Raw genomic sequence first — 16074 nt, 5'->3', positions numbered from 1 at the left:
GTTCTCAAGTTTGGAAAGGGCCATGAATCAGACAGGCCAGTGTCAGTCTTTACAACAACCCCTTGCAGAATGTCAGAAGGTCTACCCACCATCACTGAGAAAAATCCAGAGTATACTTATGAACTTGAATTACTATTATATCTTTTTTAAAAACGGTATGACGGTTCTAGATTGCCTGGGTAAGGCTTCTTGAAAGAGTCAAGACATAGAATTTTCTAGATTAATTAATAAATAAGGCTTCTTGAAAGAGCCAGGTTCAAAGCTCAATTCTAAAAATTAAAAAGGCATATCAAAAATAAAGAGAACACTAGTTGCTCCACAACTGTAAAGGATCAAAGAGGGGAACTGCAATTCAAGGAGTAAATTTTAAAAACTAGCCTTTTAGAGATGCAATAGCCAATGCATCCATAAAACCACCATAAGATGGCCATTATACACTGCATACATTACATTCTGAATTGTTACTATCTTTAACAGGAAGAATGGGGCGGGGGGAGTAAGTAAAAAAATACAGTTTTTGTAACATTAAATAAGCAGCCCAGTGAAATATAAATTCTGGAAGAGGGAGGAGGAAAGGGACCCTCTATATCTGAACATGGCTACTTGAATTTTTTGTGCTTTTCTGGCCTTAACCCACCACCACTTAGCCCATCTTTACCATCATTCCTTCCCAAGACCCCAACACGCACGCATATGCACGCAGGCGCACAGGCGTTCACACACAACACATACACACAGAGTTACAGCGTTTAAAAAATACAAACCATATCCTTATGTGTCAAAAAATAAATTTCATACAAGAGCACAAGAACTCTGATGTCCCGTGATTTATCAAAATCAAAAGACAATGCCACTGCTAAGCTATGAGCTAATGCAAATTCAGACCTAATACATACACTGAATTTTGAATAAACTCAGTCACTGGCTCTTACATCACCAATTTTTTTTCTAACACATCTAAAATTATAAACTATGAAAACAAATTCTGGAAAATAAATGAGCATGAAAAATCATGGATGAAACTTAAATTACTGTTGAAACAAAATTTTTTAAAAAATCTGTCCATTTTAAAATAAAAGTATTTTCCCACAAATTGTTAAAATGAATAAAGAGTTTCAAAAAAAATTTTTCCCCATTGCAATAGTCCTTATTGAAAGCAAAAATGCAATACTATCCAATACTTTGGAATTTCCTGCTATTTAATGAAACAGCTTAGACAAAATGCCTTTTTAATAAGTTGCTAAGAGAGATCCACAAAAACTGCAAAGAAACTGCTCTGACAAGTTCCAATAAGGAACATCATTTGAGCACTTTGCTTATAAGACTTTAAACAGCACTAGTCAAACTACCATCTGGGCTTTGGTTTTAATCAAGCTTATTAGTTAAACTGGAGCTGACATCATTTACATGACTCACCTAAATGAAATCTAAATTACATTAAGGATCCATAAGATAGTCACTAACCTACTACCATCCACTAGATTATAATGTTCTAAGCATCATATTAAATTATAAATACATATATATATATGTGTGCATATATATACACATACACACACACACACACACACACCTATCTATAGAAACATACATAGATATATCAGTGGATCTATCTCCAAGCCACTTTTGGAAAATACACCTACCATAACCTCTAACTGCAGAAAGACACCACGTGGTATAATTAATACACTGTGATATAGTTCAATGTACTCTATCCCCAAGACATTCTGATTATATTCCCTAATGAAATTTTTGTTTTCACTCTAAGAAACAAAATATTCTTGGATCAGCAAGAGTAAGTTGCCCAACTTGTTCTTATCCACAATGGAAGCATCTCATTTTAAGATGTAAAAATTTAAAGTAACTCTGAAACATCTGCCTTCTCTAAGCCATTAGACCAGCAAGTCACCTTTCACTAAATCCCTCACCTTAAGCTTTATTTCAAAAAAGTGAATGCAGCAAAATTCATCCAATAACTACCTTAAAGACAAAGTGAAAAAAAAATCAATTTGATTCTATTTCTAGTTATTTTGGCCAACTATTTTGTTACCTTAAGGAGGGCATCACATCAACGCACTAGCTAAATGTTATCCTGACATCCAGCAGATCTAAGTACATTACACCACAATTCATTGAGTAAGCGAATAATAATCATCATCCCTGTTTCTATTCATATTCAGTGTGGTCCATGGTACACTGAAAATCATCCCTAACATACCCTCAGCTTTTCTATGTACCACTATGGAAAGAATATAAATACTGTTCTTCTTACCAAAGTCCCTTCCAAACATACTACAGATTCACACGGTGACATTCTTTTCACTTCTTTCCAAAATTATACAAGAACAAATACAACATATTTTTCATTCTGAGTACAACTGATAATCAAGTAAAGTTTTAAATCCACATGTGCATCCAAAAGTTTAAAACTCAGTTTGCAAATACAATCCACATAATACTGGCTCTAGGGTATATAGAATCTAGACCCAGATACTGCTATTTCAACCAAAACCCACCTATACTCCCTACTAGAATAAATAGTAAGCTTTTTATTTGCTAAACATGTTCTTACAGCATTAACCAAACCTAAACACACACAACTATGTTAGCAAAGAGAACACTGACAACTGTACAAAAAAACAGTACATGTGTTTTTTTTAAATGTCTAATGACACCTATAATTATATAAACCAATTTAGACTCTACAACTTCAACAGGAATGGCAATTTTAAAGATGCCCAAGGCATTTTAAATTAATCAGGCAAATCTCACAGCTCTTGGTGCCACCACAAAACCAAAATTATTGATCAGGATATATGTCTGACCTGATAAGGCAATTCTTAAATCTTTCTCCTACCTAAAATAGTTATCACAGTATGATGACTACTATCAAAAATCAATCCTTTCGAAAAAAAAAAGCACATCCCAATTCTTAAATCTTTCTCCTACCTAAAATAGTTATCACAGTATGATGACTACTATCAAAAATCAATCCTTTCTTAAAAAAAAAGCACATCCCATTTCGAAAAAGTAGAGGTAAGTAGAATATCATAACACAGAATACATACAAAAATTAGTTCAGTTTAATAACTGAAAAGTTAAGTTTTTGACATTTGCCAAGCGGTCCCACAACGTGCTGGCCCTATGCCATCATGGCCTAGTGCCAGCCTGATGGAGGGCCAGGCTAAAAATAGCAGCCAAGCAGCAGCTGGAACACATAGGTCCTTGTGACCTCAGTTTTATTTCCCTAAATCAAGGGAGGTTGAAGGGAAGGGGACAGTGGCTGGGAAAGAAAGGAATGGAACACACTCTCTTGGTTGGTATTTCCTACCTCTTCCGATTTCTTGCCTTTCTCCCTACCACTCTCTACTATTCCTCACTCCCCCGCTCCCATTCCCCCGTGCCCAAGAAAGGAAGGGGAAAAGCATGGGCATTAGAGAAGGAGGGAAAAGAAGAAAGATACTTGAGCTCTGAGGCAGGTTAGGTTCAGAGGCTCCCTTCACTCCTACTCTCAAGTCTCACTTGATTCTGCCATCATCACAAAGCAGCCATTGGTCATTTCAGTCCTCAGCTTTACCATGGTCTAGAGAAAATATAAGACAAAAATTACAAGGTGATAATTGTAGGAGAGAAGCAAGAAAGAACTAGAATATGGTGTCAGGAGTTCAAAATCCTAAGTGCTAAGGAAACTTGAAGACTGCTTTAAAAAAACAAAGTCCGGGACTTCCCTGGAGGTCCAGTGGTTGGGACTCAGTGTTTTCACTGCTGAAGGCCCAGGTTAAATCCCGCCGCATGGACAAAAAAAAATTAAAAATTAAAAAATTAAATTAAAAAAAAAAGTCCTAAAGAAATAAGGTAAACTTATTTTTTTAAAAAGTCCTCTCTCACATACATCTGATTATAAACTTCTGGTATTTGGGTTTTAGCAGTTTATTTTACGACAAATATTTATAAAAATCATGACCATCTTCTTTGTAGAAATGAGTTAATATAAAGCAGTAGCAGGAACAAAGGTTCAACGTAACCAAATACTACAGTGCTACCTTCAACTTCTGCCAGCCTTTACCAAAAGACCAACAGTGGGCTTCCCTGGTGGCGTAGTGGTTGAGAATCTGCCTGCCAATGCAGGAGACACGGGTTCGAGCCCTGGTCTGGGAAGATCCCACATCCCACATGCCGCGGAGTGACTAGGCCCGTGAGCCACAATTGCTGAGCCTGCACGTCTGGAGCCTGTGCTCCAGCAACAAGAGAGGCCGTGATAGTGAGAGGCCCGCGCACCACGATGAAGAGTGGCCCCCACTTGCTGCAACTAGAGAAAGCCCTCGCACAGAAACGAAGACCCAACACAGCCATAAATAAATAAATAAATAAGATTTAAAAAAAAAAAAAAAAAAAGACCAACAGTAACACCAGAAGAGGCTCCAGGCTCTGCCATTTACAGTGAAATGATAAAATACCTATACTTCATTTATAAAAATACTGATCACTGTCAGCAAATATTTAACAGCTACAACATGGCACATGCAGCATTCTAAATTGTACTAACGTAATTAAGAGAATTTAAATCTTGCTTCTGTGGACTCATTCTATGTACTATCTTCTTATGCATATTTTCCATATAATACCTTCTAACATTAGAGATCTGACACCAATTAACAATGAAAAATGCTTTAAATAAACAGACTGTTAAATAACGTAGGACCAGGCAGTGAGTCACCTGAACTTTAACCACATTAATTCACTAAATGAGCTTCCAATTTATCTGATCAGCTTTTTCAGTTAGTAAGAGTTTAGATGTACTGACAGGTTCTACTGCATCCTTCCAATTAACATCCTTCCAATTACCTATCTCTTTCAAAGAAAATTAAATCTTTTTATCAGCACAAGAAATAGTATGATTTTCAATCATAACATTCAAAAAGTTATACAAGATAAATATATATATGCGACATATATATTGCAATTAGATCTAACATGCAAGTTATTCCTCTTTCAAAAGTTAAAAATGTCTGATGAATGATGATCAAAATCACCCCACACAACCATCTTCCAAAGCTGAAATTCGTTCACAAAAGGCACTTTTTTTAACTTTTTGTTTTATATTGGAGTATAGCCGATTGACAATGTCGTGATAGTTTCAGGTGCACAGCAAAGTGACTCAGCCATACGTATACATGTATCCATTCTCCCCCAGACTCCCCTCCCATCCAGGCTGCTACATAACATTGAGCAGAGTTCGCTGTGCTATACAGTAGGTCCCACAAAAGGTATTTTTAAAGTGCAGTTTTTCAAATCAAATTTTTAAAATACATGTTAAAAATCATAGCTCTGAACACAATTTAAAATTCTGGCTACTGTGAAAAATCACCCTAAAAAGTACCAAGAGACTATAAACATGACGATGAACTTTCTAGAATAGTTAACGATGACACATCACAAGTAATATTATTTAGGGGGTAAGAGTACCAGCCCAGAGAGGCCGTGTCTGGCTCCATAATTTACCAGCCTGTGTGACCTTGGGCAAAAGTTACTTGCGCTTTTTCCCTATGCTTCAGTTTTCTCATCTGTGAAATGAAAATAATAAAAGTACCTAACTCATAGGGCCGCTAAGAAATATAAAGTACTTGCAGCAGTATCTGGCACATGGTTAAGTGCTCTGAAAGTGTTGACTGGAAATGTTGTTGCAGCAGTATTAAGAAGCTCACTGTAAATCACGCTCAGTACAATAAAGAAAAGCCCGAAATAACACAAGGTCTTTATAAAGAGATGTTAATAAAGCTTTGAGGCCACATCAATTACGTGAAAGAAGTGTACCTAAGGGTTATGTATATAGTACTAGTTACTAGCGATGAGGGTGGGGTGACACTGACAGAAACACTGAAAAACGTACAAAAACAGGTCAAACACAGACACTACTGAATAAGTTTTCATATACATACTAAGTTCAGAACAGACAAATTTCTTACTGGGTATTGACTTCTATCGTCCTGTGTATGTAGTATTTTCACCTTTCAGTAAATTCTGTATTACAAGGAGGTATGCATACAGTCATGTGTACTCACACCAACTGTAATATAGTTTCATACAGCTAGCAATCATAACTAACTTTTCCTGAACTTTAATCTCATCAGAGAACATCTCTACAGTTTCCAAATGTCTACAAATGTTTTATACTAGCATGTACTAAGCATGCCAGAATCACTGCTTAACTGAAGCCATTAGAATCTGGCCTGAAACTAAAATGTTATCTAGAAATACTTTTATAACATTCAATGAAATGTTAGCCAAATAATCTCTCCAACAGCATAGTCAATTTACATTCACTATATGCTTGTTCTGATTTCTGAGATTTTCTGAAGTTTACCAAACATTCCCAGCAAACTAGGAGGCAGCCTGAGTAGTGGAAAAACAGATTCCACGTTTAACTCTGCAATTTACTATGCCTCTCTGCACAAATTACTCAACATGACTGGGCCTCAGTTTCCTCATGAGCAAAATGGGAGAAGCTGGAATCGATCTCTACAAATATTCAGAGCTCTACAAGTAGATAGTAACTATCATGCAAGAGTATTGTGTAAAAACAGAATCTCATCCGTTCGCATATTTAAGAAGAAACAGAAGAGTACACCTGTACACAGAGGTCACTAAAATATGCTTGGGGTAATGATACTCAAATGATACCGAGGTTCATCTGTCTCCTTTCCTCTCACTTGGGAACATCAAATTTGTTACAAATAAATACATAAATAAATATATGTAACATATGCTGACAAAAAACTAATTATCACTAAAGAATTCCACAAATATAAAACACTTAGCATACCCTTTTCCAACAGACTTCACTTACTATCAGCTGAAGGTCAATCTTTAAGTTCAAAATGAAAAGCAGATTTTGCACTGCATTCTCTCCAAAGCTTGCTTTGGCTACCTTTTCTAGATCAAAAAAATAAAGGAAGCATCCTATTTTTAAAGAATTGAAAACCATGTACAAAGCAAATTCTTAGCAGAACACATGGCACTGAAAGCAAGAAGTGGAAAGACACTCAGATTTTTCAAACAAATCTAATACACTTTATTTTTGAGACTCTGGCTAGGATTGAGAAACAAGTCTCTTTCCATGGGACAAGACTATGTAACATATTTCTCCAAATTACCACTTGGTACTGATTTCTCAGAAAGAGATGAGTCTTTCCATTCATTATAAGGAGGAAATGGCTCATGTTTTCTAATTTACAGTAATCCCCAAATGTTTACATACATAAAAAAATTAATAAACCAAGAAAATTAGATTACATTTTTATCGGGAGAAAGCATGATTTTTCAAACTAAATAATAGTAATTTGAAAGGTAACTGAAAATGGTTTTGTGGGCTCCATATAGTTTATTACCATTTAAAAAATAGTTGCCTATAATCTGCTTTGTTTCTAAGATGTTTATACTTACCTATAATCTGCTTTCTCTTGTAGGATATTTGTCCTCTTAAATATAACAGGTGAAGGTCAAAAGCAGTTCAAGTTTAATGATGGCCCCTATAAAAATTTCTAACACGAGTTTGTCTTGTCATATGTATACATAAGTTTCTTAAAATAAAGGTACCAAATTCACTTTGCATCACTGAAGAAAACCGATTTTCTAACACAAAAATATAAAGCACGTAAGCATTTGGAATTAGTACAGACCCGTTCGTATAATTTTTAAAAGGGACAGCTTTCTTAAACGAAAGTATCAGTCATTCCTTCATTGCCATCCTGTTCACTGAACATATTACTAGCTAAAATCACACATTCTTAAGTAAACTCTTAATATGATTGTGAGTAAAAAAGACATGCTGCCCTGCATCTTTCCAGGCCAAACATTTAGAGTTGGAACTGACAGTAACTGATTACCCATTGTGAAAAGAAAAGAAGCCAAGGATAAACAGATAAACATCTTAACAGTTGGCCAGGACATACTTAAGACAACACTGACTTCAATTGTTCAATTAATTGCAATAATTGTTCTTTAGACAACACGTTCCACGGAATCCTGATGTTTTAAGAAGGAAAGGTATCCGAGTCTCTCATCTGCAAAAAGGATGAAACTCAATGCACAGTTAAAATAATGTGGGTGGCCTTTTCCTCCTCAATCCCAGGGTGTACTCAGAATACAAGTGTGTAGGGCAGGAAATTAAAGACTGAAGCAAGAGTAGAAATAATTTGCTTAATTCAAATCTGCAATTCCACCTTCCAGTACTGTTGACATCTTTTGGCTACGAAAAGTATTCTGTCTCCCAAACACTTCAGATCTCTTCATTGGACCAATACTAACCATTGGAGAACCAAGTATCATAAAAAATTCCAAGATTGCTTCACCTAAAATTGAAACTCCCTCAGAACAATGCTGAGCACATCTGAGATGCTCCATACTTTGAAAAATCAATTGTAAGCAAAGCAAACATCTCAACTCAGATAGAACCACAATAAAAAAACATATGCAACTAGTTTCAAATTTTTTTCCTTTTGTGTAATTTTTCATTAACCAAAAGACAGAACAAGCACAGGGCTCTGATTCAAATTTGTTCTATGTCATTACCTTAATCTCAAAATTACATTCAATTAACTATATTATCATCAATAAACAAAACACCTAACTCTCAAAGTGCATTTAGAATCACATCTTTATACAATAATCTCTGGTCTGTAAAGAAAATCAAAATACTCAAAGGCCAACAAATTAGCCTTAAGTTAGCTGATTAAAATTTTAACCATCTTAAATCTAATAATGATCCCCTTTTACTGCTTTGCTGCCCCCTAAATCATAAAATTTTAAGTAACAAATCTGAAAAGACCATGAGAATGTTTAACAAAGTGTAAACAGAATTTCTCTCCCAAAAGGAACCAGAAAAAAAACCAAAAAATCTAGCTCCTTCCTTCTCCTACAAAAGACTAGTTTCTAGTTTTGTTTAGACATTTCTTGCTTTTAAATGATTGTTTAGTCACAAATAAGGAAACGGTGTTTCAAAAAAAAAAATTGAGTGTACACCAGTTCTTCAGAAAGGGGACACACACACACACACACACACACCCCCCAAAACAAAAAATAATGCATTAATTAAAAACACAGGGATAGGGGCTTCCCTGGTGGCGTAGTGGTTGAGAGTCGGCCTGCCAATGCAGGGGACACAGGTTCGAGCCCTGGTCTGGGAAGATCCCACATGCCACGGAGCAACTGGGCCTGCAAGCCACAATTACTGAGCCTGCGCGTCTGGAGCCTGTGCTCCGCAACAAGAGAGGCCGGGATAGTGAGAGGCCCACACACCGCGATGAAGAGTGGCCCCCACTTGCCGCAACTAGAGAAAGCCCTCGCACAGAAACGAAGACCCAACACAGCCATAAATAAATAAATAAATAAATAAAAATTAAAAAAAAAAAAAAACACAAGGATAACTATCCTAAGACTTATTACAAAAGTATATGCTGCTAGTTTTAAGAAAAATCCAACCATAATAACAATGAAAAGTAAAATTCCCCCCAAAACCTTGCCCACTCATTTGACTGCCCTCCTCCAAAGATACTCATTATTCAATGGTTGCTTGTGTACCCTTTCCACATTTTTATACACCTATATGCAAGTCCATCTTTTTTGTTTTAAACAGAAATTGCAGCATACTACATGAACAGATGAGTTGTTTTTGTTTTTTTCCGCTTAAAATTTTCTTTTTTGTATTTTATTTTTAAACATCTTTATTGGAGTATAATTGCTCTACAATGGCGTGTTAGTTTCTGCTTTATAACAAACTGAATCAGCTATACATATACATATATCCCCATATCTCCTCCCTCTTGCGTCTCCCTCCCACCCTCTCTATCCCACCCCTCTAGGTGGACACGAAGCACCGAGCTGATCTCCCTGAGCTGATCTCCCTGTGCTATGCAGCTGCTTCCCTCTAGCTATCTATTTTACATTTGGTAGTATATATAAGTCCATGTCACACTCTCACTTCGTCCCAGCTTACCGTTCCCCTCCCCATGTACTCAAGTCCATTCTCTACGTCTGCATCTTTATTCCTGTCCTGCCCCTAGGTTCTTCAGAAACTTTTTTTTTTTTTAGATGCCATATATATATGTGTTAGCATACAGTATTTGTTTTTCTCTTTCTGACTTAATTCACTCTGTATGACAGACTCTAGATCCATCCACCTCGTTACAAATAACTCAATTTCGTTTCTTTTTATGACTGAGTAATATTCCATTGTATACGTGTGCCACATCTTCTTTAGCCATTCATCTGTTGATGGACACTTAGGTTGCTTCCATGTCCTGGCTACTGTAAGTAGAGCTGCAATGAACATTTTGGTACATGACTCTTTTTGAATTATAGTTTTCTCAGGGTATATGCCCAGTAGTGGGATTGCTGGGTCGTATGGTAGTTCTATTTTTACTTTTTGAAGGAACCTCCATACTGTGCTCCATAGTGGCTGTATCAATTTACATTCCCACCAACAGTGCAAGAGGGTTCCCTTTTCTCCACACTCTCTCCAGCATTTACTGTTTGTAGATTTTTTGATGATGACCATTCTGACTGATGTGAGGTGATACCTCACTGTAGTTTTGATTTGCATTTCTCTAATGGTTAGTGATGTTGAACATCCTTTCATGTGTTTGTTGGCAATCTGTATATCTTCTTTGGAGAAATGTCTATTTAGGTCTTCTGCCCATTTTTGGATTGGGTTGTTTGTTTTTTTGATACTGAGCTGCATGAGCTGCTTGTAAATTTTGGAGATTAATCCTTTGTCAGTTGCTTCAATTTGCAAATATTTTCTCCCATTCTGAGGGTTGTCTTTTCGTCTTGTTTATGGTTTCCTTTGCCGTGCAAAAGCTTTTAAGTTTCATTAGGTCCCATTTGTTTATTTTTGCCTTTATTTCCACTTCTCTAGGAGGTGGGTCTAAAAGGATCTTGCTGTGATTTATGTCATAGAATGTTCTGCCTATGTTTTCCTCTAAGAGTCTGATAGTGTCTGGCCTTACATTTAGGTCTTTAATCCATTTTGAGTTTATTTTTGTGTATGGTGTTAAGGAGTGTTCTAATTTCACTCTTTTACATGTAGTTGTTCAGTTTTCCAAGCACCACTTACTGAAGAGGCTGTCTTTTCTCCATTGCATATTCTTGCCTCCTTTATCAAAAATAAGGTGACCATATGTGCGTGGGTTTATCTCTGGGCTTTCTATCCTGTTCCATTGATCTATATTTCTGTTTTTGTGCCAGTACCATACTGTCTTGATTACTGTAGCTTTGTAGTATAGAGTTGACTTGTTTTTAAATGAAATATGCTGGTCACCTCTTCTTGTCAGTATATAAAAATCTACTTTGTTTTTTCATGGTTGCATAGTATTCCATTGAGTACTACTTGGCCACTTCCCTTCTGATAGAAATTTAGCTTGATTCCAGCTTTTCAGTATTGCAAACCATACTGCAATGAGCATCGCACACTGTAATGAACATCACCATGCACTAATATCATTATATCTATGGAATAAATTCCTAGAAATGACACAAAAAGATTGTGCCAAACATCAGGGGAGGCAGCATCCCATTCTCCCACCTCCTCAATCAATTCTGGGCAATGTCTACCCGTGTGCCAAGTGGAGATAAACACATTTATTAATAATTTGCATTTCTTTGTGAAATGTGTTCTCCATTTTTCTACCAGGTTATTCATTTCTCTTTTTTCCCCCATTTTTAGGAATTATCTGCCAGCCTTTGGTCAAACATGTGGCAAATATTTGCTCCAGTTAGTTGCTTAACTTGGTTCATCATGTTTTCAATCCTAAAGAAACTTTTAGATTTTTTTAAATCAGGTAACTTATATCTGTCTCTTCCTTAACAATTCAAGTTTCAGGTCCCATTAGGGATGCTCTCTCCCAGGCAAAATTTTTGGGAAAATTTATGTGACTTCTAAATCATTACTGGAATATTGTCAATAATATTTACAAACAAGCACCTTCAGCAATAGCTCCCACCCAATATATCATTAGTTAACAATAATAAGCCAACAACACTTCCTCCAAAACTTCCCATAATCAACTGACGAACAGCTCTGTACCAATTAAATATTGCTTACAACTCCTACATCAAAGGTTTAATTTTTTTTCCTTTAAATTTCTTCTTCTTAAAATCTAGGAGTTGAAAAATAACTATGCAAGTATGTTTCATTTCCGGGAAATCCCAATTCTCTGTCCCTCAATCCTTAAATAATCTTCAACATTGTAAGTGTAAAGTAACCTTAAATAATCTTGAACATTGTAAGTGTAAAATAAAGTCCAACAACTAGATTGTATTGTATCTATAATTTAGTCATCTCTACAAAAGTCAAAGAATACTTCCTGTACAAACAAACTTGTAATTTTGCAATACCAGAAAATTGCTTATGATGCTATCAACACAGCATTCTGTTCTTTTCCATTTCAGGTTATGAAGCGAAAGGGTTCTACCTCAAATCACAAAAACATAAAATAAGCTTCATGTTAGTTCCAATTCAAACCACCACTTAGAGCTAAATTAGATGGTTAATCTAGCCACTCTCTCTGTTCTTCTTTAAGAAAAAAAAATCTTGGTCATAAGTTTTCTATCTCACAGTGCCAGCTGCCAGGCATTTAACAGCCTTCCATCTCTAAGCTGACTGGCACAACAAGTAATACAACTTGGAAGTTAAGGAAATTGGCAGAACTCAGAAGGGAAAAAAGAATATTTTCCACAATTTGTACAGCACTTGTTTAGCACGTATGTTAAGTGTTTCCAAAGGGGTGGTCAACTCTTCAAACTATATAAGAAGCATCTACTTCACATCAACCACTGCCAGCTCCATTCAGTGGCCTCCTTCTCCTCCCGGGACTATTCAGAAAGTTACTATTTTCTTTTACAACTCACCCCGGCCTCTTCACCAATGAAAGCAGGCAAAGCCCACGCTGTGTGTCTGTCTCCTAGAGAAGATTGCATCTTTTATTTATCGTCCCTTGGCTTTATTTTCACAGTGAATTCCTGGCTTAAATGCAATCAGCCAAGAAGCCCTCCCTATGTGCTCTCCTGTCATTCCTCATTGCTTGCAAGCAGAGTCAAGCACAGAAGGGGGAAAAAAAAAACTCAGCATTGCCAGCCAAGCCATAAAAACTCACAAACTAGTTATACTGAGAAACCATGGATGTGCTTCAATCCATTTCAACCAGGCAGGAAACAAGGGGGGGGGGGGGCGGTAATAACTTGAAAGGCTGTTAATTAGATTTTTTTTAAAGGATGGATGGCCTCAGAAGTTAAACCCCCCTCTAGACATAAGGAAAGGGGTATCTAACCTAGAAAAAGGCAACACTGGGGGCTGCCTTTACAAATAAATGACCATGCAGAAAATCACGTTTGCACATTGCATCAGAATTCAAAGTAACCAGATAGGATTAAAACAAATCTTTAAGTCTCTCTTGGGGCCCCACCCAGCCCCCCCACCCGACTCCCAAAGAGAAGGATAAAAGGAACTGACTACGGAAAGAGAAGATTAAATTAAAAATCAGAGGCAGTGATGCTTCCAAACCTCTCCCCATTCATTAGGAACCGTGCTCACCACCACAGTTTAAATAGACAGCAATATGAGAAGGGGGGTAGAAAATACGTCGTTTTGCAATCAGGAGAAAAATACGGGGAAAGGGGAGTTTCACTATAGCATTGTTCTTTTCCGTGCAGCTCAAACATCCCCAGCGCTACAGCTGAAAAAAATATCTGACCAGAAAAACACACTGAAGGGTGGGGGGAGGGGGAGGACAGGGAAAGCTTTTAAAATTCGGTATTTGAGAAAACTCTCATGGTCTGTCAGAAAAAGGGCTGTGCAGCTTTAAACCACAAGTCCTATTCTCGCCTTTGTCAAATATCTTCTACTTTACAAGCCCCGAAAAGAAATAAAAAGACTCTTTTGTTTGGTTTCCCCTTTTCGGAGAGTGACAGAAAACTGAAAGGGGCACAAATAAACCTGAAAATGAGAACAAAGTGCGGGGTCGTGCCCGGCTGCCAGGCGGTCACGCAGGGAGGGACGCGGGAGCGGCCGCGGAGCCCCTCCGCCTCACGCTCCTGCAGGCGCCGGCCGAGAGCGCCAAGCCCGTCACCGCTCCCCGCGGATCGCACAGAGCACGACCCCCGGTCCCTCGGGCGCAAACCGAACTCCGGCGGCAGAAGCCCCGGGCACGCCGCGGCGCCCCGGAACGGGGAAGAGCCAGCCGCCCCCGGCCCGGCTCGCGCCCTTTAATTAGGGGGCGTCCTCGCGGGGAGAGCTCCCTCAGGATATGGGTCCAGCTCGCCGCCCACCATCCGCGCGGCCCCGAGACAGAGAGGCGCGGAGGAAAGGACATTTAAATCCCGGGGCGGCCGGCGGAGCTCGCCCGGGCCAGTCCAGACGCCGCAGCGACCCCCGGAGCTCCGCGGCCGCCAGCCCGTCGAAGCCAGAAGAAGAGAGGCAGCCGAGTGGCATTAAAATGTATTTCCCTCCCTCAAATGGAAGGGGCGGGGGTTGGGGAGAGGGAGGAAGAGGAGAAAGAAAGACGAGCGAGCGACAGACAAGGGGAGAGAGGAGGGAGAGCGCAGAGCGCGGCCCTGCCGCCGTTTCGGCCCCGGCCGGCATTGTCTGTGCGGCCCGCGCTCCCTCCCCCGCCCCGCACGGCCCCGCCACAGACACCCTCCGCCGGAGCCCGGCCGTCAGCCCGCGCCTTTGTCCACATTCACCCCCCAAAACAGGCGAGCAGCCCTCCAGGACATGCTCCCCGGAAGAAGGGCGGGGAATCGAGCGGGCCGGGGGCACCCGACACCCACCCCGCGGACCCCGCGGAGGGGCGCGTCCTGCTGATTCATTTCCCCCTTGCGCTGGCCCGTCCGGGGAGACAGGGGGCGGGGAGGGGCGGGGAGGAAATGGGCGCTCCGCTCTGGAGGACTATCCGGGACGGTGAGGGCACCGGGCGGGGTGCGGGCGCGCGCTGGGCTGAGGGGCTGCCGGGAGGGGAGGGGAGGGGAGGGGAGGGGAGGGGAGCGGGCGGGCGCCCCCCCGAGGGATTGACGGACGGACAGACAGCCCCGCGACTGCCCCGTGACTCACCGACTTGCAGGACGTTGTCGACGCAGCCGCTCTCCAGCAGCGCGATGCCCCGGCGGAAGGGCAGCCGTGTCTCGTCTCCGCCGTCCACCGACCCGGCGGCCCCCGCCGACGGGGCCCCGGCCCCAGCGGCGGCGGCGGCGGCGGCGGCAGCGGCGGCGGCGGCCGAGGTGGCGACCGGCGAGGACGAGGAGCCGCCGCCGCCTGCGCCGCCCGCGCCGCCGCCCGCGCCGCCGGGGCCGCTGCTGTCTTCGCCGGGGCCGCCCGCGGCGCCGCCGCCGGTGTTGAAGGACGAGTACATGCAGATCTCCCGCTCGCTGCGGGGGAAGGACCAGTAGACGATGCGGCGCTGCACCGGCTCCGGGATGCGCTCGAAGCGCTCCTCCACGCGCTGGAACGGCCACTTCTCAGCCACCTTGCGCGCCGCGATGTCCAGCAGCGACTCGGGGCTCTGGGTCTTGCCCGGCGGCAGCAACCCCAGCGCTGCGCCGCCCCCGCACGCCGCCACCGCCGCGCCGCCCGCCCGCGGGCCCGGCCGACAGGCAGAACTGTAACCGCCACCCGCTCCTCCGCCGCCGCTGCTGGCCCCGCCGCCGCCGCCGCCGCCGCCGCCGCCGCCGCCCGGCCGGCAGCAGAGCCGTTTCGCGGGAGGAGGCTGCTGTCCGCGCTCCGCCATGACCGCGCCGCTTCTAACCCGACAGCGGAAGTGCCAGGACCCTATAAACGGCACAAGGAAGCGCGACACGCACACGCCGCCGCGACGCCACGCTGCCATCTAGGGCCCGCCGCTCCTTGTACGGGCACAAGAGGTGGGGCCCTCACCGTGACGTCGAGGCTGAGGCGGGGCCCCGATAGGGGAACCTAGGGCCAAGGGCGGGACCTATGCAAATCGCTGGGCTGAAACATAAATAGAGCGCTCAGCGGACACGGGGGTAGCGGGGGCGCTGGGGTTGGGTGCCCGAAGGGTTGTGAGA

At 41.6% G+C, this 16074-nt stretch overlaps 1 protein-coding gene across 1 annotated transcript in view; it reads right to left on the bottom strand.

Moving 5' to 3' along the window:
- ZSWIM6 (zinc finger SWIM-type containing 6) overlaps positions 1–15776 on the bottom strand; it is a 197024-nt gene extending 181248 nt beyond the window's left edge. The window contains exon 1 of the mRNA XM_068535382.1: positions 15104–15776. Coding sequence (XP_068391483.1) covers positions 15104–15776 — 673 coding nt within the window. The remainder of the gene's footprint in view (positions 1–15103) is intronic.
- Positions 15777–16074: the final 298 nt, after the last annotated feature.

This window comes from Eschrichtius robustus, chromosome 2, assembly GCF_028021215.1.
Source record: "Eschrichtius robustus isolate mEscRob2 chromosome 2, mEscRob2.pri, whole genome shotgun sequence".
In the NCBI taxonomy this organism is placed as follows: domain Eukaryota; kingdom Metazoa; phylum Chordata; class Mammalia; order Artiodactyla; family Eschrichtiidae; genus Eschrichtius; species Eschrichtius robustus.
The sequence above is the reverse complement of the archived record's forward strand: the minus strand, read 5'-3'. Positions and strand labels throughout refer to the sequence as shown.